General features: G+C 37.9%; 1 protein-coding gene across 1 annotated transcript; it reads left to right on the forward strand.

Annotated features, from left to right (window-relative positions):
• The first annotated feature begins 6,534 nt into the window (after positions 1-6,534).
• Positions 6,535-25,066, forward strand: LOC140236934 (alpha-N-acetylglucosaminidase-like). The gene is made up of 17 exons (XM_072316874.1): positions 6,535-6,643; positions 7,380-7,598; positions 8,796-8,957; positions 10,296-10,361; positions 12,763-12,826; positions 14,418-14,491; positions 15,087-15,243; positions 15,920-16,069; positions 16,674-16,816; positions 17,256-17,427; positions 18,290-18,375; positions 19,665-19,769; positions 20,443-20,563; positions 21,301-21,363; positions 22,790-22,833; positions 23,642-23,793; positions 24,842-25,066. The coding sequence occupies exons 2-17, from the start codon at positions 7,465-7,467 to the stop codon at positions 24,979-24,981; spliced, it is 1,833 nt and encodes a 610-aa protein (XP_072172975.1). The 5' UTR covers positions 6,535-6,643; positions 7,380-7,464; the 3' UTR covers positions 24,982-25,066.
• The last annotated feature ends 1,102 nt before the right edge of the window (positions 25,067-26,168 follow it).

The following is a 26,168-nucleotide window of genomic DNA, read 5'->3' on the forward strand; positions in this document are numbered from 1 at the left end:
CTAAGTAGGCCTACCTATTAACACGCACACAAACACACACATAATTATAATTATATGTGTATATATAATGAAATATATAAACAGATAAGTAACAAAACTGGAACAAAGTTCATGCTGTATTCACCAACGGTTGAATGAAATATATGATATATATGATATATATTGTATATCATTATACTATACGAGTGTGCTTGTGTGTATGTGTGTGTGTATGTGCATAATACACCAAGTGTATAGTCACACTCATTTCAAGGGAAGAGGCGAACCATAATTTCACGAGGAGACGGCTAGTTCTTTATTTACATTGCACAATCATATGCAACCTTGCTTTGTGCAGGAAACAGCTAATTGCACCATTGTTCCTTACAGTACACCAGAAGATTTCAAATCAGCCTTATCTGTTCTGTTTGGAGGGGGTGGTTATCATAAAGAACAAAAAAAAAATGAGGAATTGTGATGATGATAAAGCTTATGATAATTTATGTGAGTGTTTTGGGGAGAGCGCTCTCAGAGAGTTTGTGTGATGATACGTGTATACTGAGTGAATAAGAATTCTGTTCTTATCATGTATGGCTTTTATAGGCCTTGGAAGATCACATTGCGCTTGAATTAAGTCTACGGTTTGTTTGTTTGTTTGTTTGTTTGTTTGTTTGTTTGTTTGTTTGTTTGCATGGAGCAGGAGGGTTTTATATTAGTTTGCCTTCAGTTCCATCTACTTGAGTTTGAAAATCGGACTTCAAAATATCCTTGAGTTTTCCTGCCCTGTCTATACTCCTTTACCCCCAGAATAATGATACAATCCACCACAAACCATTAAGAATACAATACATTGCTTGCCATCATACTTGTATTCTGTGTATAGAGTATGTATCCATCTACACTCTAAACAAATCCGAGTCAGAACTGACCCGGAACAGGGTCCGTTGGGGTCACACACCGTTCCGGGTCAAAAATGACTTGAAATTTAGTCATGAAGACCCCGGATGGGGTCACCCTGACCCAATTCATGACTCTGAATGGGTCATAAAATTAATGACCCCATCCCTTGTCATTTCTGACCCGGAACGGTGTGTGACCCCAACGGACCCAGTTCTGGGTCAGTTCTGACTCGGATGTTTTAAGAGTGTACATCAGCGAACATTTATGATTGATAATGTGCGTGTGTGGATGTGGAGTGAAATGATACATGTACCATTTTCTCTCGGTGAAAGTCCGTCATCGGGTTAATAAGCCATCACCATCTGTCAACACTCACCATTATAGCGCGCGCCGCATACTCTTAGTCTTATCCTGATTCAAGCCGAAGATTTCGACATAGGGTCGCCTACTCATGAAATATCTTTACCATCCTCATTTTTATTGCGCACTTAAAAATCGCGTTTATTGTGCATTATTATGCAGGTCACAAACTGCACGTCACAAACACTGCACGGACATAATTATTATGTATGACGACGCACAGAATGTGAAATGAAAACAACATCAGTACCAACGGCGGGGGAAAACTAATTAAAAACACCCACATTACAGTACTGACAGACAAAATACAATGATTTGAATTTCTGAGCTTGACATGATCTGTTACTTTTGTTGCATTAATGCCTTTACTTAAAATAATTTTTCGTCGGTTATGTTATATTCTGTTAACTGCATTTTTCACCTAACCTATTTGTTCTCCTCACAGTGTGCGCTTCCTTTCGTTTTGAAATAGTTCCATTTTAATTTTAGCTGCATGAACGCTTTAGCTTAACACAACGTGCATGGTTTATTTTGTGTGTGAACAGCTCTAATCCCACGTCCGTTCTCAACCCATTTTTTTTCTGCTATGTTATAGCTTTTTGTTTTGTTTCATTTGATTTGCTTGTTATGTTTTTATTATGTGTCTTTCCTCTCGATCCCCCTTTTCCCCCTTAACTTATCACTTATTGATATATCGGATTTAGAGGCGTCAATAACAGGTCCTGGCACGGTAAACACCTCTCGCGCATCGGAGGGGACTAGGCCTCCTGAGGCTGAGAAATCTGCTCAAAGTACAGAGCCGGATTGTCCAGAAGATGCAACCCAGAACAAAAAAGAATAAAGTGAGAGGAAGGTTTCACTGACGCCGGACCTGGGACCCCTCATGAAAAGTACGGTAACAACAACGAAAGCCAAAAAATACAGAGACCCGCACGTAGATGGCGTCAATATTCGGTACACGAATTGTACGCCAGAAAATCTAATAACAACAACAACAACAACAACAACATTATTATGCACTTGTTTTCTGTGAAATTTCATATTTGTAAGTTTCTTTTAGAGATGGGAGAAATGAAAGAAATGGAATACTGAGTAGGCCCTACCATTAGCCGCGCCCACGTCGTCTAAGTCACCTGATGAGTTAGGGAGTCACATGACTTATTCCCAAGGAAAACAAGGGGGTGTTGTACGTCGATGTCACACTTCACAAACGCACAGCATGTGTATTGTGCTGCAGTGCAGCGAGTACGCGAGTGCTAGTTGGCATCGCAATAAGTCGCTTTGATCATTGATACCTAACGTTCAGCTTCTTCGCTGAACCATGTTCATCGAATCATGATATCATTTCAGATTGCGTTTTAGTGAAAATTCTGGATTTGTTGATAGTTAATTCCCGTGAAATATTCGATGAAATACCGGGAACCGTTCAGTGGGTTTCTTGCGTGATCCGGCAGGGGTTTGCTTGCCCGTGGTTGTGCACGTGACCGTGCATGTTATTGACACCGTAACCAAATCTACAAAAAGCCAAGCTGTAATTTTACTGTGTAGCTGATTACTTCGCCACGTGAAACCGCCGGGAAATTACTTACAACCCCAGCAGAGATAATTGGTAAGTCTTGTATTTTATTGATACTCGCTTAAAGGCATATTTTACTACTTGCAGATGAAACAAACACCCAGCATTAGTGCTTTTATTTAAAAATAAATTAATAATGTCTAAAACGTGAGTCAGGGATAGAAACAGCCACTTGGGGCACTGTAAAAATTTGAATCCATAGAAATGATGTTAAGCGTTGTTAAATACGCAAAATGTAAACAATAGTTATAATAAGAATGTTTCCAGACTAAACTGTCCAAAGTTACAGTTTATAGAATTGAGAAAAACACCGATATCTCCGTATATTTTTAAGATTTTATTGCGAAAACTTTATATGGTGTAGGATGTTTTGTGACACAATAGACCTACATCTTACACATATGCATCAAATGTGATGTATATCATCTTGAACATTTTTGAAATCACTGCTCCCAAAGGTATACAGGACTTTTAACTAATGATTTCTTTATGATACATCGTATAGAGAGATGATGCTGGTTTCTATACTCGGACTAGAACATCATCACTGTAAACTTTTAATGACGTTTGTTTTTCTTTCTTTATCAACTCAACTGGGCCGGAGCTGGACTGCTGATCTGTACGTGATGAGTAGGTGATCTGCAGTTTCAGAAACCAAATTTGAGCTCTCACATACATGCATGAACTATGATTATACTGGTACAGTGGTGCTGTGTGCAACAATGTCATGAATGTGGACCCCCCCCCCCCCCCCCCGATTGTTTATGGTACACGAACAATAGATCAATTGATTGAAAAGTTTTATTCATGGATTGATACCTTCAAATTGAAATACGACTGTAAATTTAGTGTCTTTGTATCGACACTTTAAAAAGTTGTGTAAAAAATGTGAGGAGTTTTAGAAAGGCATAGAATTTGCTATGATCAACACTGCACATTTGCACAAAGGTATGGATGATTTTTAATTCTACAGTGTACCTCTTCATTACCTCCTCTGACTCTTACAAAGCCATACTTCAGTCATAAAAACTGAAACTTGAATGATATACTTCACAGATCTCTACAGTTAGCTCAGGCCACTGACAAGAAGATACACCCCACCCCAGCCAGTATAGGCCATAATGAAGTTGGTGAAACTCAAACTGCTGGTCATTTCATTGGTCATTGCAACTTCCAACTTGTCCACCTGCTCAGCAAAGGGTAAGCTTTTTCTTTTGTGTATTTCTTTGCAACTGATTGACAAATTGCCCTTCACTGACGTAAATCTTGAGTTTTGCGCACAGAGTTTGGTGGGGTGCAAGCTTTTCCTTGTGGGGCTCCCTCCCCTGTACAGAGCTCCACTCTTCTCCATTTGAAAATTCTGCCACTGAATTTGCATTATTTTATATTATACAAATAGTGAATGGTCACGAGTACAATGGTACGAGATTTCGCACGATGTGAAAGGTAGAGGCGCTCTATTCAACGAGGCGAAGCCGAGTTGAATAGTGCGCCTCATCTTTCACCGAGTGCGGAATCTTGTTCCATTGCACGAGTAAAGACCATACACTATTTCTTTTATACAGTACAACGTCCAAGTAGATCTTTGTTATTTGGTTGGAGGATTGTTGGGTAGGTCTAAGTAGGCCTAGAAGTCTATATATGTATGACAAATATAGCCATACTTACATGTGGATCCACTGCGATTCTCTCTCTGGCTTGTGCAATCAGTGTAGATACAGGCCACAGTGCTAGCGCTCATACACGTACAACACTAGCACTACGTAGGCCTACATACGCGCATGCATGTACCGCACACATACACTGCGCTAGCTGCATGCGATCCTCAATATGCAGCACACAGTACACGCAGTACTGTACAATTTCTCGAACCGTGGAATAGAACGAAAAAATCGAACCAAGTTGCACGCAAACATAGAACCAAAATTGCACGGCGTGTTGAATGGAGTACTTATTGAATATCACGTCACCAACAATCCTCCAATAAAATTACAAGGATCTACTTGGACGTTGTATAATATTTTCATATTATCTGATACATGATTCCTGGCTGACACTGCAAGATGCAGCTTTTATCTCTCTTGCTGCTAAATTTGTAGTTAAAGGACAAGTTCACCTTCATTAACATAAGGATTGAGAGAATGTAGCAATATTAGTAGAACATATCATTGAAAGTTTTAGGAAAATCGGACAATCCGTTCAAAAGTTATGAATTTTTGAAGTTTTTGTGCAGTCACCGCTGGATGAGAAGACTACTGCAGTGTATGATATGTCACATGCGTACAACAATATAAGGAAAATATAAAGAGAATTTCACAAAATTTCATCTTTTGAAAAAAGTACACATTCCCTTGACTCGTTACTGACATATGGGTAATATTATTTCCATTGCCTTTAGAAAGAGGCAAGTCAAGTGCTCTTTTATTATGTGAAAAAAGTGAAAATATGTTGAATTTTCTTTACATTTTCTTTATACTGTTGTAGTCATATGACATCACAAAACCTTATTAGTCTCCTCATCCAGCGGTTCCGACACAAAAATTTTAAGAATTCATAACTTTTGCATCGATTGTTGAATTTTCCTCAAACTTTCACTGATGTGTTTTACTAATATTGCTGCATTCTCTCAATCCTTATGTTTATGAAGGTGAACTTGTCCTTTAATGTTTCGGACTGATAATGATGCAGAGCTCACACTGGGGCAGTGTTAAGATACGTCCTCTACAAAAGAACTATTTTCACTGTGACGTTGGTAAATTTATCTCTATCGTTCCAGTCTTTGAGGAGCTGCGACACCTCACCCCCGAGGCCAGTCCAGAGACTCAAACTGCCGCTGCCCAAGCCGTGGTCAGGAGACTTCTGCCGACCAGATTCAAAGAGTTCCAGCTCCTGGTCAACTTGCCCTCTGGTCAAGAGCAGCTGGACTCATTCCAGGTGACCACAATGATTTGATAATCAGAAGGTCCATGTACGTGCACAAAATTTTGACCTTCTGTATTGGTAATTGAAGTGAGGCATGCTGAAACCAAGTGTCAATCTGAGATTTGCTATACTTGTTGCAGTGTGGAGCTTTGTGGTACATTATAGTGAGTAAGAATCAATAGTTGTAAAGCAAAAAAGCCTGGATTGGGGCTTACCTCATTCATCAAAAAGATTTTGACCCTCTTGTGCAAGGGGTATGTGTTGGAATGTGATAACGATGGGATGAACAATATTGATAGGGCTCTATATGAATGAGCCGTGCTTTCATTTTGAAGATGCCAAGTCCTATACAAACATATGTTGTACTCGTTCAAGTGATATCCAATCCAGAAGTCATTCAAAATTAACTTTCAATTTTCAAGTCAAAATTCACAGTTTTATATTTTTTTTCAAAGGGTTTTATGTGACTTTACAAAGTAACTCAATCTATAAGATAAACAGATATTCCAATTATGTGGGAGAAAAAAATATCTAATCGTGGACTATGCCTTTTCGAAACAGTTTTAGTACATGAAACCATTTCTGACTGCTGTCAGGTCTATATTGAAACCTTGTAGGTTTTTATGTGGCAAGGTGCAAGGACTGAAATCATGCACAGATCCTTTCCAACAATTTACAGGGTGTTTTTTTTTTCCTCATTTTGTTTTTCAAAATTCAGATCAGTTCAGATGGCACCACAGTCTCTATCAATGGGACTACAGGTGTGGCGGTTGTGTGGGGCCTGCAGCACTACCTGGTCCATTACTGCAGCTGCCATATCTCATGGGATGGGAACCAGCTTAGCCTGCCTCCAGCAGGAAAACTTCCAGTGATAGACACTCTCCTCAAGATTACCAGCCCAAACAGGTGACTGAGAGATAGAGAGATAGCGAGATAGATAGATAGATAGGTAGGCAGGTAGATAGATAGATAGATACAATATAGGTAGATGGATGGATAGATAGATTGATGATACATAGATGACAGACAAGTATATGGATGGATGATAGATAGATTGATGGATAGATAGATAGATAGATAGGTAGATAGACATTGATAGATAGAAAGAGAGAGTTTCCAAATATAAAGTATGAGCCCCTTTTCTGCATTTTATTGTTTCTGGTATTTGCAGAATTTTAAAAACATTACCTTTAACTTGTTTAATTAATTCTTGTATTGGCAGTACATTTTGAAAGACTGAAGTTCCATCTCTGTCTTTCAAATTGGCAAAATGTTCGGGTTTAATTTCTCTCTGACTTTGTGCACATTTCATGAATATAGACGGTTCCGTCCAGTTTCTTTCAATATGAGATGTGCAGCGAAATTGAGAGGTGCAGATTGGATGATAAGATTATTTTTGCAGCGAAATTCTCCCAGTAGTTAACAGGTAAATCCACCGTGTACATTGCAACTGTACACAGTAACATGGGCTACTGCTACATGCTACTCCACTCAAGGAAACATACAGATTAGGGCATCTAAAAGGTATTTATTTGAGAATGTGGAGAGAGTGAAGCAGTGCACCTATGACCAACTTGCCTACCAAAAGTTTCAAGTGTACAAACCACTAGACAATGACACCTATAAATAAATGTCCCTGCAGGTTCCGCTACTACCAGAATGTATGCACAGCCAGCTATTCCTTTGCCTGGTGGAACTGGACTCGTTGGGAGCGCCACATTGATTGGATGGCCCTCAGCGGAATCAACTTCCCCCTGGCTTTCAATGGACAGGAGGCAATCTGGCAGAAGGTCTACCTCAAGATGGGCCTGAAGCAAGAGGACCTGGACCAACATTTTGGTGGACCGGCCTTCTTGGCATGGTGAGTTTACAACTGGGGTGATAAAGTGCAACACTAACGCAATGTTCCCTCAGCTGTACAGCGTATATTTTAGTTCTGACTTTCCCTAGTGTGTACAATGTATATGTTGATAAGAAGTGTGCTCAAGTTAGATATACCATGCTTAAACAAGCCCTACTCTTTACAGTGTATGTTGCAGATATTTCTGTGCGTAGTGCTTGTACACCAGCAACAAATTTACAAGTTTCACCATGCTCCCTTGGCTCTGTGTATCCACGTAACAAGTACTATTTTGCATAATGGGATTGATTACACAAGCCACAATGTCCAAATGTACCAGTTAACACCATGCATCATTAGCACTGTGGTTTTTAATGTTACAAGTACAATTGTACATTGTCGATTGTGAGTTTACCCTGGGAGTGTACCAGTGTAAAATCTCCACTGGAGAATAAAACCTAGCATATGTTCACCTGTGACTTGCTTGTGACAGGGCTTGCATCCAAACTTTAATACTTTTACACCCTCACTCCCTATACTCCAATGGAGCCCTTCTCCCAACATGGACTGTATTGCTTCAGACTTTATAGATAGTAAGAGGACTTGATGATAGCATATCAGGATGCTACATAACTTTATTTTACCACTCGCCCAGTCGGGCAAGCAGATTTTCACATTTGCTGCAAGCACTTGCCCAAACATTAATTCTACTTGCCTGAAAAGAAAGTCCAAAATATAAGGAAATGATATTTAGAGAATAATGTGTTAGTCAAGAGCTTATTAAACACAGTCATTTAAATAAACAGAACACATTGATCCGCATGCTTAAACACAGTGGAGTAACAGACTTGGTCCGATCAAGAGTTGCCGTTGCATTGCCTAAGTTTCTTCACGAAAGTGTTGAAAAGTTGCTGAAATTAAATATAAAGTGTGTTGCATCACTAAACAGACATTATCTTTGGGATTCTGTATGGTTGACTTTATGGGCTTATTCGGGGGAATAAGTGAAAAAAGGTGGTTGTTATCATTGTTCAAAAACACTAGCCCGAATTGGATTTTCACTTGCCCCAGGCAATCGGGCAAGTACTTATGTAGCACCCTGCATACATCTACCCAATTCACAAGCATTCCATCTGAGAATACATGTATACTAGTTACATAAGCCTATGACATGTGTTCATTGGTGATGGGTTTTGTGTGTCTGTGTGTGCGTGACAGGGCTCGCATGGGTAACCTGGATGGGTGGGGCGGTCCCCTACCTCAGTCTTGGCACCAGAACCAGCTTGCCCTCCAGCACAAGATCCTAGCCAGGATGCGGAGTCTGGGAATGATACCGGTCCTGCCGGGGTTCGCAGGACATGTGCCGAAAAACTTTGCAAAGTGAGTGGTCATATTTCTTTCTTTTTTCTTTTCTTTTTTTTTTTTTGGTGATATTTCTGTGTCTTGTAGAAAGTATGTTGGAGATTTTTTTTTTTTTTTTCACTGAGGGACTTGGTATAATGAATCCAAATTAATGAAAGTAAGAGCTTGTTATTCCAAATTTTCATGGGGATCTTATTTTTGACATTTTTATTGGGCATGCTTCAATTGATGCTTTTGATACTTCATGTATAAGTACAGGTACTTAAAAACTCAAGTTTGGTTGTTGCACATTGTACTACACAGGAAGAGTTCTCTTTTTTATCTGTATGTTTGTGCTCTGCAGATATTGCTGAATATCAATATTTTGAAATGAGAAGCACTTTTTCTTGGGGGGGGGGGGCATGTACCTTTGCCGTGCCTTTCCAAGAATCCAAGAAAATAAATTGATATGGAAAGTAGGTGCTCAAAATATTTTTGAGGACACCTGTTAACATACTGGAAATTATTGAACACCAGTCCAAAAAAAAAGAAGAAAGAAATATATTTCAACAAGATTCCTCATCCCTAAATCATATTGCATATTTGTTGTGGTTATTATTCCCCAGGATAACATTCTGATTTCTTTATTGTATTATAATCAAATGTATATGAATATGTACGTGATACATAATGCATGGATGTGTGCATGTGTGTGCATGGAATGCATGGATGTGTGCATACATATATCGATTTATTTATCTATCCATATTATGAATATGAGTATGCATATGTATGTATAGGATACATCATGTATATATTATGAGCATGCATGTGTACGATGTGCCTTACCATTACTGCGTACATAAAACAAGCACGATATATGTTATTCAATGTCAGATAACAATACGTATAAGATATTTTGTATTCACATATTATTATTTTCATAGTGCATATTCGGTCATTACTCCGGCAAAGGCAACTGAATGTGTTAACTTTAATATTATTATCATATTGTATTTATCATCATTACTATTATTGTAAAGTAGTTGGAGTGGTACCCATACACTCTGTAACTTTCCCTATTCCCCCTACCCTTCCCTATTTCTCTCTTCCTCTATTCCCTATTCTATTCAGAGTAGGTAAGCATATAGTCTCCATACCGTCAAGCCTCGGCTTATTTTGGAGACCCTTCTGTTTAAGTTCCATAAGCTTGTATGTTTGTATTTGTCTTGTATAATTGTACTAAAAACTATGTGTCGATATACTGTTTGTCATAAATGACATGTACATGATCCTATCTGATGTAACGGAATTAAGCAGAAATAAATCAAATCAAATCAAATCAAATTATTGTTGTTGTTGTTTTTTCCCCTGCAGAGTCTTTCCAAATGCATCCATATCTAACCTTGGTGACTGGGGACATTTTAGACCGCAATATTGCTGGTGGGTAATTCCATGAAGTTGGGGCAGTGTCCATGTAGCATCGTGATATTTAAAAAATACATTTCAGCATAACTCAATATTAATTATGCTATACATTTATTGTTTGTAGGCTTTACATTTGCATTGAGGCCACACATTTTCCTGGAAATTTTGTGCCATTCAGACTCAATTTTGATGAAGTTATTAAACAATATCAGTGTCCTGTAGCATCGTGACGTGTCCATGTAGCATTGTGATATTTTAAAATTTGGTCTTAAGAGACAAATTATGGCAATTAGCTTGACCAGAATTTGATGCAATATGCATATTTACAAGATATGAATGAGATAGCTAAATATCTCAAATTTGTCTTTTAGGACCAGATTTTAATTATCGCGATGCTACATGGACACGTCACAATGCTACAGGACACCGTTACATATCGTTTTAATAACTTCATCAAAATTGAGTCTGAATGGCACAAAATTTCCAGGAAAATGTATGGTCTCAATACAAATATAAAGCCTATAAACAATATATATATAGCATAATTAGTATTGAGTTAAGCTAAAATGTCACACTTTGTGCCCCAACTTCACGGAATTACCCTGGTATGTTATCACTGATATAAGACTTTCATTTCATCAATTCTTTGATATATTGGGTGAGTGGCTATTAATTTTCTTGTTTGGTAAGTTAGTTAGAGAGTTCAAAGGAATATACCAGATGCATATTTCCCTCTCAAGTCATACAGAAATTATGTGATTGTATCATCAATTGGACAAGGATAACATTTTCAGAGGATTTGTGAGTTTTGGTTGGTTTGTGTTTTTGACGCTAGGTTTGTTATCACTGGTGAATGTTTTCCTGTAAGGATTGAATGCAGTCTTTGAAAAATGACTAAAAGGGTTTTTAGTGTGGTTTGATGTGCAGGGGTACCATCAAATTGGAAATTATTAAGGCATGCCATTATGATTTGTTCTAATTGGCATATATGTTTGTTGAAATATCCCTGCCTTGTGAAAACGTGGGAAACTTGAAAATTCCAATTCATTATCTTTTTCTTGTCATATGTGACCATGCACCACAAAACAAACAAAAAGTCGCACCCCTTAATTTTATGTGAGGACTCAAAAAAGGTGAAATGGTTCAACCAAGTCAATCTTGAGTTTTTCATATTTTCTGATAGAAATGATCTTCTATATTATTCTTCAGTTTGGTATCTGAACATGAATGGGAAATTGTTTTTTTAGCAGTTTTTCTACAACCCTTTTTGGGAAGAGTAGAATGATCAGGTATATCCTAGAGGCCGCTTTTCATGTCTTGAAATCCTTTGCACACTCTTCACTTTCACGTCTAATAACTTTTGAAAGGATGACGCTACTACTTTGAAAGTTAGCATTAATCATGGGCAGAATGTACTAATAGAACATGCTTAATTTCAGCTTAATCTAATATTCCCTTCATTGTTGTTGGTCTGGCGGTTTACATCCTGTGTCTTGTCCCTTTCATGGCACAGTTAGCATGGCTTGGTAAAGATTAAGCTTTTGAATAGACCGTGTACTTCAGAGCCTCTTTTCTCAGTTCACACTTTTCCAGAGTGTGTACTTTCTTTCCAGTATTTAGGTAGGTTAGGGGAGTCCATTTGAATTGAGTTATACATCATTTTAAAGCTTAGAGTCTGCTGTTTCGGAATCTGCCCTTAACTGAAAATCCATGTCTTGGCGACTTTTTGCTGGTTTTGTGGTGCAGGGTCACATATTCATTTATGTCTGATTAAAAGTTACGTCAAGTTAGATTCTACTACAATTATAGATCTGTCTGTTTCATTTTTGTTTCTCTCTTTGTAATGAAGTCGACTTGAACATTTACATGGGGTTCCATTAACCTGTAATGTGCATTCTGCTCAATACTTGGGTGCTTGGTTCTGAATGATATAATGATGTTGGCATTCTTCATGCGGTAGAGGGATGTCCATGTTGAATACTTCGGGTCTCAAGTTCATTTTTACAGTCCCTGATGATAGACAGAATACAAAATAAGTGGATTGTTGTAGACTAATATGACAGTGACTCCTTTAGAAGATATAATTAATTGTTGTGACCAAAAAAATCCATTTAAAAAAATGAATTTATATTACAAATGAGCCCATGGTAGAGACAAAACTGATTAATTGTTCCCACAGGGGCGGATCCAGGAATTCCGTAAAGAGGGGGCGTGTTTACAAAATTAAAGGGGGGGCGCACGCACCCCTCCCCCATTTTTTTCTTTTTATTTCTTTTGTTTCAACAAAAAATAAAGGGGGGGGGGGCGTGCGCCGGTTGCGGTCCTCCCTGGATCCGCCCCTGTTCCCATAACCCTTGCGCACATTTCATGGAATGCTGTTTTCTAGTTGTTGTTTTTCTTGTTGGAAAATTTGCAGCACTGCCTTCTTGGATCCTCAAGACCCTCTCTTCAAGCAAGTTGGAAAAGCCTTCATTGAGGCAGTAGGTTCACTTTGTGCTTTACATGATGGCATATGACACACTTTCTCCTTTGTATTTTTGTTGCTGATGTTGCTATGCAAAGATTACCATAGACTTTTGATGTACGCACTCATTTGTTTCTGATGCAAGGCCATAAGTCACAGCATTACAGTACTGTATATGAACTTGTACATTTGATGTGATAAAAAAAAAAATGTGTGTGAAGTTAAGTATAACAGATATTATGTAGTGTAATCAAATTGACCATCAACCTGTTCATAGTGGCCACCAGTCTACAAAGGCCATGATTTGTTTACCCTGAGTAGTCACTGTGCACAGAAAAGATTATACCATATCCCTATTAAACTTACCTGGGCTATTTAGCGAGCTTGAATTCCTGGGGGGGCCATAGATCTTGGCCGTTGATCGCGCGAACGCCGCAAAATTTTGCATGAACATAAAGCCGGATGTAATCTACAAGACTGTTAAGTTAAATTTTCAAAAAATTTGCATTTTCTATTTTAAATCAATTAATTATGCAAATATTGGCAAAAAAACTCATTTTCGCCTGTAATTGGCTTATAAAAGCTTATGGAATGCTGATTTTTGGTGTAGATATTCCTAGTGACATTCCGAACATTTGTGCATAAAAAAAATTTCAGTATCAAAATTAATTTCCTATGTTTTTTATTGTTTAATCAATTCTTTATGTATTTCTTTGTTTTTTTGAACTGTTGTTTTTGTTGTTTCTTCAGCAGAATTTGTTTTTGAAGCATAATTATACTAAAAGAAATTGATTTCAGCCATTAAAATTAAAAATATGAATCTTTATATGAATTAATTGAAAAAACACAATTTGTATTGACTTTGTACACAAAATCACGTTTTTGAGCAATTTTGGGGTTGACGAACATTTTTTGAAGGGGCGTGGCTTCGGAACGATATGCCTGGGCGCTACAAATTTGGTCTCAAAAGTTGCGCAAGACTTGAAATTAAAAAGTCAGCGAACGGCGCGGTCAAAAAATTTTGCGCGCCGGAATGGTCGCGGAATTCATCGAGGGGGGGGGGGGGCATTATGGCTCCCCCCCCCCCCCCCCAGGTAAGTTAGGGTTATTGGTGTTCCCCTCAGTGTTTGTTTGTTAAGTACACAAACAGCTTCAAATTTGTGTGCATGGATTAAAGGCACATCTCTTCAATTTTGTTGACATTACTTTGTCTTACAAACAATTGGTGTCAGAATTTTGGGCACAGTTTATGTGTTGGATATTAAGTAATCACTCATATGACAATTAATATCTTGTTCTCATGAATGCATTTCTACATATAGACTTCCACAATGCCTAGCAAGTCAAGCTGCATTTTAGGCAGGCAGAGTTTTTGCTGTCTGCAGCCAACAAAATTATGTACAGTGTATGCAGAGATGCTATCTGGTGTGTTTCTATGATATTCTTTGATAATGAGCACTGGTATGTCTCTTTTTCATCAAAACAATGTGTGATTTTGAGATTGTGAATATATGCTTTTTCTGATATGTTTATTTCTTTATTTGTATATTTGTTTCTGTACTGCAGAGCTCTGTGCTATTGATATTTCCTTCAATTTGTTCATGCAGATGATGGAGGAGTTTAACGGCACCGATCATGTGTACAGTGCTGACAGTTTCAACGAGAACCAACCCAAATCCAGGTACAGTAGCCAGGTTGAACAGTAGAATGTATCCAGGCAATTTTAGTGAGAAATTTATTTCCTATGATTGTCTGCAGATGACAATGATGCATCCGCATGCAACTTAGTTGTGTGTTCTCTGATTGGTTTCGTATTTCCCTCCATTTACATGAATGTTGTCAAGTTCTGTTGTTGGGGGGGGGGGGGCAGTTTCTTTGGCCTCTCTGAGGAGGTGGCCATTATTGGCAGGTAACCACTGAAATGTGTGTTTGCAATGTCTAATTTTAAGGCATTCCCTTTTCAACAACAATAACAGTTATCATTAGACACATCTCCGATATGTGTACATGTGTCGCATATTAACTTTGGTATAGGCCTAAATGTGGAATGCGTGCAAAGAATGAGCAAAAAGCTTGACTGTTTGATTACCAATGATACATAACATGAATACAGTAAAACAAGGGGATCCAACATGATGTTTGTTGAAGAGAGGGATAGGGAAATCAAAATTGTCCTCTGTAAATATAAAGTTTGAAGAGAGATTGTTCAGAATTGATATCCGCTGACACACTCTGTTTTTAAAGAACATGTTTGCAACATATCTTTTATCGTGCAGTGACCCAGCCTACCTCGCAAATGCCAGCCGTGGAGTGTACGAAGGTATCATTAATGGGGATCCAAAAGGGGTGTGGCTCATGCAGGGGTGGCTGTTCCAGAATTCAAACTTCTGGGGCCCCGCCCAGATTAAGGCCCTACTTCAAGCAGTTCCTATTGTAAGTTCAAGTTTCTGGCATTTTCCTTTGCTTGCATCTGGTCCTGTGATTAATTTTGTTCTTTTCCTTGTTTTGATTTTTATTATTATCAATTTTTTGTTGTTGTAATTTCTATTAAGTGTGTGAGTGTATTTTTTTTTTTCCTGGTGGCTGTGCTGTTTGTTTGTTTGGTTTCTCTTTTTCATTTTGAGATTCACTAGTTTCAACAAGTTTTGATTATTACAATAGGTAAGTCTCTTTGGCAGTTTTGCACTAGAAATTTCTTTTGGCTTATGCGTTTATAAAACTTCTCAAAATACAAATATAAAATACACAGTGAAGTGTGTCTGTCCCAGGGCGCAGTTGCATTGTTCCAAAACTTTGCAAATGCTGCTGATAAAGCAATCTGTTGTTCTCATGTTCCAATTTTATTTTTATTTTTTTTTTTGCAGAAGCATGGTTTGCAGAAGCAAAATTAGAACTACAGTGTACTGTTTATTGGTCAAATTTGTGAAAGCTGTACATTGACATGCTGTAAATTACTCAGTTTCCCTACTTTAGGTCATGCCTTTTAAACAGATAATGACATTTTTCTTTATCTAATTGATGAGACACTGAATTTGCATTTTGCATTTTAAAACCACCAAGGTTGTTTCCTTTGTGTATGTTTGTGGTTTTTTTTAATTCTTTCTTGAAGGGTCGCATGATCGTGCTGGATCTATTCGCAGAGGCGAGACCTTTCTACAACAGCACCGCGTCCTTCTATGGCCAGCCCTTTATCTGGTGTATGCTGCACAACTTTGGTGGCAACACTGGTCTCTATGGCAAGCTGGAAGTAGTAAATCAGGTATTTAGCAAGGTGTAGGCCTTGATACTACAGTCACACCTGCTGTAGTGACCACCTGTCTATAACAACCACCTGCCATGTTGGCTGTTGCATCGGGGAAATGCCTCGGAAACTTTTCAGTGCTAATAAAGGCAACCAGTACTTGTATAAAGGGGATCGCTCGGATGGGAGTTATCTCACAAGAATGAATGTAGGCCTATTTAGTACCGGTACTGCCATTTATTCATATGTTAATGAATGTTTAGTAAGTCTACATACTGTGCATATAAATGCATGTTTACTAGTACGTAGTATATGTGTTATATACAGTACCGTGGTGTATATATTATGTAATCATATGGGGCATTGAAGATATCTAATACTATGATGGCTACTGCATAGAACCCTGTCTATGATGACTGCATCATATGTTTCCATTGAGCATTTGTTGTTGACAGGTATTATGACTGTACACTGTATTTTTTATTCTTGCCACTTGTTCACAAAGCCTATATCCTTATGAAAATCAAAGACTTCTGATTAAATTTGATATATTCAAGCTGTGAAAGTAAAGTAATTCCTTGGTCCTCATGCCTTGGCTATTTTCACAACCACTTTCTGGTAGGCTCCCTTTGATGCCAGGGCATTTCCCAACTCCACCATGATTGGCATGGGACTGACTCCAGAGGGCATTGAGCAGAACTACGTCATGTATTACTTCCTGAATGACCTGACCTGGAGGTCAGAGAGCACGGATGTTGAAGAGTGGTGAGCATCAGGGAACTCTTTCCATGTGGCACTGAATGGGGTGAATCCTTGATGGCAACAGGACTTACTCTCTGTTCTTTTTTCTTCACTAGGCAATGACTTCCATGATAGGTATGCTTTCAGTCACTGTATAAGCTGTTCTTTTCATGTGCAGAATTTTTTGCGAATGAGGAGGTCACAGATATTTTCGCTAGATGTTAATATATTTTAAACTTCACAAGAGTGCACTTGGTGTTGTATCTTGCAACCTGAGCTTGAAGAGAAACGTAAACACAAAGAATGTGATATTCATTGTTTGGTGTGATTCAAGAAACCAGTGATTAATTCAAGTATATCATTGAGCGGACACTATTTGTGCATGCATTAAGTTAATGTATAATGGAGTCTGTTGGAGTCTGATAAAAGCTATGGATTCTGCTTCACATTTGTCCACGGTCAGGATTGTTTATTACAACACCAGACGCTACTCCTCCTATGACGGCCAGTGGAGTCTTCCTGCCGTCCAGGCATGGAGCATCCTCCGTCAGACGGTGTACGACAGCAGGGACGGGGAGAAGGACCACCAGCACGCCATACCAGTGAGGAGACCCAGCAACAAGATGACATCTGAGGTACTGCACTCTCTTCTCATTTAAGAGCATTTTTCTACCAATTGGTAAAAATTCTAGGTGATGCCAGATGATGTGGGTAACACCTGGAATTTTTCCCCAGCAGAAACACATCGGGTTGTGGGTGATGTGAAATTATGCCAGGTTATTTGTTGTCGTCCTCCCTTTTAAGTGGCCAATTGAGGTGTTATGAGGCACAGTTTTCAGAAAAAAACAGAGTAAGTAATGAAATTTACAGTGAGACATTCCTTGCATCATTCAGTTGATCATAAGGCAGTGTTTGCACAGCCCAGTCTATGACCTTATAATATGTGACTTCCTGTTTCATGGCATTTTGCAAAGTCCCTTGCAATTACCCTGCATATTTCATTGGTCAGTAGAATCAGTTTGGGTAGTAGTTAAAGAACGAGCTGAGGATGCAATTTACAAAAATTCATGAGGATGCGAGGAAATACAAGGTGTCTATAGTAGAAACATGCACATAGGTATCGCAGAGTTACCATACTCCTGCAGTAAGCTGATTTGTTCAAATTCATTAAATTCTTGCATCCAAAAACTAAGTGGTCCAAATAAATGGTGGGTGCCACCTTTTATTGGACCATTTTGTTTTACTTTGGTTTTTGATATCAGTCATTTCAGTCATTTCAAAACCGATTTTCATCGAATAAACTTTTAATTCCTCTTATAATCATATGCTTTTAAGCATTTCCTTTCAGTGGTTTCCAATTATCTCACAAAAAGTTAAAACCTAAATCCCCATCTCAGCCAGAACTATACCATCCCTAAGAGACTAGAATATTCACAGCATGAAACATTTGAAAGTGGAGCATAAAAATGTGTCGTATTTCTTTCCACACCCATGCAGCTGTGGTATGATTACACCAGAGTGGCTCTCGCCTGGAATCTCCTCCTTGGAGCGGTCAGCGACTATGGCAACCGCACCCTCTTCAGGTAAAGTGGACATCAGGCCTGTGGTCAAGTGCAATACCTCTCTACAGTCTAGTTGACTTATAACATGCAAATCCCCTTCATGATTAAGCTGGCTGTATTAGATAATCAACATGTGAATAGAATAAATTGAAGTTTTTGTCAATCAAAATCAAACATAGAATTGCAATGCTATATGAAATTTCAAAGTTTTGCATGTTTGTATGGAATAGTGATAACAGTGGCAATAACATATGCAAAATAGATGGCTTAACCCTAACTTAACTGGGGGGGCCATAGTGAATGGCCCCCCCCCCCTCGATGAATTCCACGACCATTCCGACGCGCAAAATTTTTTGACCGCACCGTTCGCTGACTTTTTAATTTCAAGTCTCGCGCAACCTTTGAGACCAAATTTGTCGCGCCCTAGCATACCGTTCCGAAGCCACGCCCCTTCAAAAAACTTTCGTCAACCCCCAAATTGCTCAAAAACGTGATTTTGTGTACAAAGTCAGTACAAATTGTGTTTTTTCAATTAATTCATGTAAAGATTCATATTTTTAATTTTAATGGCTGAAATCAATTTATTTTAGTATAATTATGCTTCAAAAAATGTGTGTGACAAATTCTGCTGAAAAAACAAAAACAAAAGTTCAAAAAAACAAAGAAATACATAAAGAATTGATAAAACAATAAAAAACATAAGAAATTAATTTTGATACTGAAATTTTTTCTACGCACAAATGTTCAGAATGTCACTAGGAATATTTACACCAAAAATCAGCATTCCATAAGCTTTTATAAGCCAATTACAGACGAAAATGAGGGTTTTTTTGCATATATTTGCATAATTAATTGATTTAAAATAGAAAGTGCAAATTTTTTGAAAATTTAACTTAACAGTCTTGTAGATTACATCCGGCTTTATGTTCATGCAAAATTTTGTGGCGATCGCGCGATCAACGGCCAAGATCTGAAGGGGGGGCCATAATGCCCCCCCCCCCCCAGAATTCAAGCTCGCTAAATAGCCCAGGTAAGTTAGGGATAATGATTTCATGGCCTCACAAATCTACCATCAACTTACACAAATTTCTTCAATAAGTTACCTATTTTAAACATGGAATAAAAAAGAAAGTCCTTTGAAATCCTTGCTTGTATAGTTGTTGAGCCAGGCTGTACCTCTCTGCTGGACTTGTTGGCATGGTTGCATGTGATTTACATCATAACTGTAGTACCTGTAATTATCATTGTCACATAGCAACGGCTGACTCCAGTATAACTGTTGCATTTACATTTGTATCTCGCCCTTTCAGATATGACCTGGTGGACGTCACACGGAATGTTCTGCAGGATTTGGCATTTGACTTTTACACAAAGATGATGGCAGCCTTCCACCAAAAAGATGAGCAGGGTGTCGAGTGAGTAAGATGAGACCGAGGACATCCTCTGACCACAACTGATTTTGTCGGCATATAGCACGTGGAGGAGGGTGTTGTTGTTGTCAGTGATGACAGCTGAAATACAACATATGTGTTTTTAGTGCTGTGATTCAACAAATATGCTTATACATGTAGTGCAAGTGTTCAAAGTCTTGTGATCCTTTCATGCTGGTGGAAGTCCCTTACTAACTGGAGTGTGATTGCTTTGGACCCATATCAAGTCATGGGGTAATTTTGCTGCAGAATGATCATCTTATTCTGCACAGATTTAAAAAAAAAAATATGCAAATTGTCTGATTTGAAACAGAAACATTAACATTTATCTTTTTTAAATGTGTTGCCAAATTAGAAATTTGTTCTGTATTTAGTGATTTGGAGGTTTTTGATGAATCTGCAGCAGAAATAAGTGAATGTATATAAACTAAAAGGGCTTGAGTGAAAAGTATCATTCCATTGAAAGTTTTTATTCTCCTGTGGCACTGGATCAAAAGTGTTGCAATTTGTTGTGTGTTTTGAATTTCCGGAAAAAGAAGAAGGAAAAATGACTTATGGCATGGAAAACAAACAAAATGATAAATGGAACACACAGCCACATATGAAAGTTTAACTTGTCTATTGAAAAGATAATTTCTGTCTTATGTCATCTGAGCAGGGCTAATGGAAAGCTTCTGTGTGATCTGATTCTGGACATGGATAACATTACATCATCTCACAAAGGTTGGTTGCTAGGGACCTGGCTGGAGAATGCAAAGTCCCTAGCAACGAATGAAGAGGTGAGATTGTCATTCATTTTTGTCTGGCTCAGTGACGGTCAAGACCAATGCAAATTGTGAATGGCATCCACCTGTAATCCAAGATGTATGGTATGTCAGATCAATTTACGTCTACACATAGCATTTGTAATGTATAGATGGTCAATGTGTAAGATGTGTGGTTCTTCAAGATAAATTTGCTTTTGTAAATGATAATCTCAATGTATTTGTCAGGCTTTTCGATATTTGTTGTTTTGGTTTTTTGTCTTATTTATAGGTTATCCACCTGTCTGTTTTGTTGTTTCTTGGCCCCCCTTTTTAATTGTCTGTCTGCTGTAAATCTAGGAATGTTCATGTGCATTGTAATTTCATGAATTTTATCACAGCCAAGGTTCGCAAAAATGAAATGCACGTGAAAGTTCTTGTCTACACTATGTGCAGTGAATGCCAGTGACAATTTGCAAAAATGTCATGCCATGAAAAAGGCTGTCAGCTTCAATTTGAAAAAAAAAAAATAATGCTGCGAATATATCTTGCTTTACAGTATACTTTGTACACGTATATGAATGAGTGTATGTGTGGGTATAGTCTGTATGTATTTGATATCAATTTGTTTTTAATTTTTTTACCTATTTTCACCTATTTTTCCATATTTTATTTTAAATCTATTACCATAATTCATGAATCCATCCATCAATCCAACAATTCTTCAGTCATTACCTAATCTGTCTAACAATATTTATCTCACCCCTGTGCAGGAAAGACAGCTGTATGAGTACAATGCCAAGAACCAGTTGACCTTATGGGGACCTAATGGAGAGGTAGGGTGCAGAAAAGCATGATATACTTTGCCATGCCACTGAACATACAGAATGTTATCTTTATGCCAGAGGAAAATGTAGTGATACCAATGGAGGAAAAATTGTCTTTTTTTTTTCAGGGTAATGCTGGTGAAATTTCTGTGACTATCTCACGCATGAGTGCAGTGCAGCTTTTGTGTCCGAAGTTGACAAATTCATGAAATGCAGTATCCAATCAATGATTATGAATCACTCACGCAGGAACCCTGCTCATGTGGACTAAAATTCTATTCAACAAGTCATTGTGTGTGTCACATCGGTCGCGTAATCAGGACATACTTGGGCTGACATACTCCCACTGTGGCTCAACATCACTGTCTCGAGATAATTACTAAATCAAGACAGATAATCACAGAGATTTCATCTTTCCAGCTGTCATGGTCATCATCTGAGGTATCTCATCTTGAAATGTCACAAATGGCACAGTCTAAACATTTGCTGTTTGGTACTTGGATGCAATATGTGGGACTACACAATGAATTGGTAGTCACAGCAGTGGTCATGTTATATGTTTCAGACCCTCTTACAAGTTGAGTACAGAGTGATCAATGACAGGCATTATTCATCATCGCAGCATTTTCTCCATATTTTTCCCCTTTCTCTCTCTGCCATGTCAGTGTGTATCCCGCAGGCAAAAAAAAAAAAAGAAAAAAAAAGAGAAAAAAAAAAGAGATCTACAACATTGTAACTTTCCTCTAAGATGAGTATTAAAGGGACTGTACAGTACTGGTTGAGGTGGGGATTCATGTTTTGAGCATTCCTAAGTGAGATAATGAAAAGCCTCTTATGAAATATGAAAGAGCATATAATTTTAAGAAGGATTCAACGTTTATTTGATGAAAATTAGTTTTCAAATGGCTGAGATATCCCAAAAAGTGTTAAGAATAAAAGGCGACATGCCACAACTTTATTAGGATCTCTTTGTTTCACCTTGTTTTTGGATATCTCGGCCATTTCAAAACCGATTTTCATCGAATAAACTTTTGATACCCCTTCCATTTAGAACTGCATGCTCTTTGACATCTCATAGAGTGGTTTCTGAATATCTCGTAAAACATTAAAAGCTAAATCCTCACCTCGACCAGAACTGTACACACCCTTTAAAGTGTTGCATGCTGGGATTGTATGTATGCAATGTACAAACATTCACCTGAATTGGAATCCATGCTGAAGTGAACCTGACCTTTTTGAAAAGGCATTTTCAATATTAAAAAAAATGATTACAAAAATTTTGATTATTGATTCATATACTCAAATGATCTATGTCTGATGGAGATGTTTATTCTTCATGTATATTCAGATACCCAAGAATCTGGTGTACTGAGCCAATTTAGATCTGTCAGCATGCAAATCCAGTCAAATATCATGAATGATCTCCTCTCTGTAGGTTTTGGACTATGCAAATAAACAGTGGGGAGGCCTACTCAGGACGTAAGTAAAACAGTTTTTTGACGTTCAGACATTTCTCTCAAGGCAGCCTTCATGTTCTTTGCAAACAGTTTATTCAGATTTTAATAAAGTGCAGTTTCAAGTGGCATATCAAAGGACATTTTAATGTGGCCAAAGCAAATGTCAAGAAATGATTTTAAAGAACTGATGTGCATGATTCAGTTGGATAGTTTGGATGTCTCCATAATACATAAGAGTATGATTTCTCTCTGTCCATACATTTTGGGCAATGTAAGCACATCTAAAAAGCTCTCACAATGGACAGAACAAGATTTGCTGGTAATATGTAGTTGTATTTCTTTTTCTTAATAGGTGTCTGTTTTTGTTTTGTTTTGTTTTTTGGCACATGGGATGAGGTACAGATGATAAACAGATTAAGTTATTGCTGTGTATTTCAGTGAAATGATATAAAAGACAAAATCTGACGATGGTAGTAACAAATTACTGTCAATGGATTCAGAGATGTCAGTGTACAGTTTACTTGATGGCAGCATACATTGGTCTGCATTGTTAATTCTACTCTCTTCAGCCAATTTCTTTTTCTTGCTTAATGTTTTGTCTCATGTACATGTATTACCATAATCTGCAGAGAAAGCACTTTTTACACAACAGATTAAACTCAACAAAGAAAAAAAAAATAAAGAGGATGATTGATATCATCCATTCAAATAAGGAAGGTATCTTATTGACAGAGTGGAAAATTGTTCCGTAATGAGAACCAATGTCCAAAAATACTTGGCCAGAGGTTATAGATATTTGAATGCTTGTTTTGATATTTGAAAACCCACAGGTATTATCACGGCCGGTGGGAGCTGTACGTTGCTTATTTGCTGGAGTGCCTTGCGGGCTCGCCTTACGACCAGAACGTGTTTGATGCGCGATCGTTCAGCTTTGAGAGCGCTTGGACTCTCAGCCAGGCAGAATTTCCCGTCGATGCAGTGGGTAGGTCAAACTGGCCAGATATGATGGTCTACTTTATGTAGCTAATTCAGGCTTCCAATTAGTATTGACTTTTTTTTTTTACCTTTCTATTCAAACTAGAGGTCTTAAAATTTTCACATGATGATTTTGAGTAGCGTCATGTGCCACAATCACCACTTACTGCAAATTCTTCTGACAAATGTAGATGTCTTGGTATAGAAATGCTGTTAATTTCATGTTGATTCATTATTTAATGTATTATTGCTTGAAGTCTTTGGTGACACCCCCCCCCCCCCCCCACCGTGCACACACACACACACACACACACACACACACACGTACATACATACAATAGCTGGTGAGGATGTGACAATTTGAAAGCACACTTATGAAGAATTAAATAAATATTGACAGAGCAATATCAGTGATGTTAAGATATTCATGTTCAAGGTGGCAAATAAGAAATCTTAACACCAGTGATTATCAGTCAGTCACATGCCATATCTTGTTGAAAGCTGGCATAGCACCAGAAAATAAGCATTTTGGAATTAACCTACTTCCAGCTTGTCTTGATTAATGCTTACACCTATCTACATGCAGGAAATTTCTGCATAATTAATCTTCATCTTGCTTTTGGTTTATCAAAGAGAAATTCTGTAATACTAGTGTTCTAATTGCACTTGTTAGACAAAATAATATCGGACAAATAGAACAATTAAATTTCATTGAAATGAGACAAATATAGGGCGATGAGATTTTTGTATGGTTACATTTAGTTTGGATGTACCATTTTGATGTACTAGTACATTTTACCCAGTATGCATAATGCAGTATGCATGTGTGTTAAACAGGAAAATATCATATTTGTTTATTTATTTATTTATCTATTTATGTATTTTTTTATTTATTTATTTTATTTTTTATTTTTTTTGCAGGAGGTCCAGTCATGATAAGATTTTAACTGTTCTGGGTATTTGGCTGTGTTCTATTCAATAAAGTTGATTGAAATATGTTAGAGTGGAGTTTTCTGTTTAGAAGTTAATACAATCACCCGTTTGCTTTAATACAGGTGACACCTGTGAAATATCTCAGGCACTCTACACCAAATACCAGCCATACATCAAAGAGGCCAGGGAGTCAGGGGAAGCAGCCAGACGAATGGCAGTGTTGAGGCCGCCCAGAAGAAGTATTGCCTACTCTCATGAATGAACGCAGATGTGGCAGTTTAACATGTTGTGCTTGTCGCTCTGCAAAATTAGTTTCATAATGAAATGAATCCCGAGTTGCATCTCAACATTGCCTACGGTATATCCATGCCATTATCATCATCATTGCCAATTATAACTGTCATCATCATCATAATCATCATCACCATCATCTACATCATTATTACCATCATTATCACTATTATCTTCAGCATCATCAACATCAACATCATCACCATCACCATCTACATCATCAGCGCCATCACCATCATCAAAATCATTACTATCATCTACATCATTATCGCCATCACCATCATCATCATTATCATCAGCATTATCCTCGGCATCATCAACATCACCATCATCACCACCATGATCATCGTCATCATGCAGCATTTGGGTCTGAGACTTTTCATTTCCTGTCTGTTCTTTCTCCGTGCTGGCTGGTCTGTGGTGTCACCCTGGCAGTGGCCCAATGTACTTACAGTACATGTATGTCATACGTGAGTGACTCTTACAAGGTCCTGTGCAGTCAGCCCCTTGACCATGAATGAGCCACTTTAAGAGTTTGTAGCTTTCTGCAGACAATAACATTTATATACCACAGGAGGTTATGGCTTCTACCAACCTTGCCTTTGAGAAAGTCCACAGGATCAAAGTTGTCAAGCTCGCTCGCAAATTTGCTAAAGGTTGGTAAGAAGCCATAGCCTTGTGTTATATTATCATTCCCAACCGACAAAAGTTTTTGGTATCCGTGGCATTCATTTTTCCATGCTATATTTCTATACCACCACAATGTGTTAGCCTTCATATACTCATCCACTCCCAAACATAATCAGGAACATGAGAAGACTTTCATTAATTTGTTGTTGTTGTTGCATGCTGTTGCTGTCTTGATGGGCAGTCCTATATCCTCCTATTATGCCATCCTCAATCCATCCTGCTTTCAACACGAAATCATGTCTTTATAATGTCTTTAAAAATGTACCGATAATTTGAACATGAACGGCTTACCCCGAGTTGGTCACATTTATGCAATCTATTGATTAAATCCTATTGGAAGCATTTGAGATCATGCAGTCTGTAGCTTTATTATCACTGTTGAGTAATATTTTGTATAGAAAGATAGAGAGCTAAAAGGTACATGTTATACATGTATTTTGCTGCAATTACACATGAAAATGCCATTGC

Source organism: Diadema setosum, chromosome 13, assembly GCF_964275005.1.
Source record: "Diadema setosum chromosome 13, eeDiaSeto1, whole genome shotgun sequence".
NCBI classification, from domain to species: domain Eukaryota; kingdom Metazoa; phylum Echinodermata; class Echinoidea; order Diadematoida; family Diadematidae; genus Diadema; species Diadema setosum.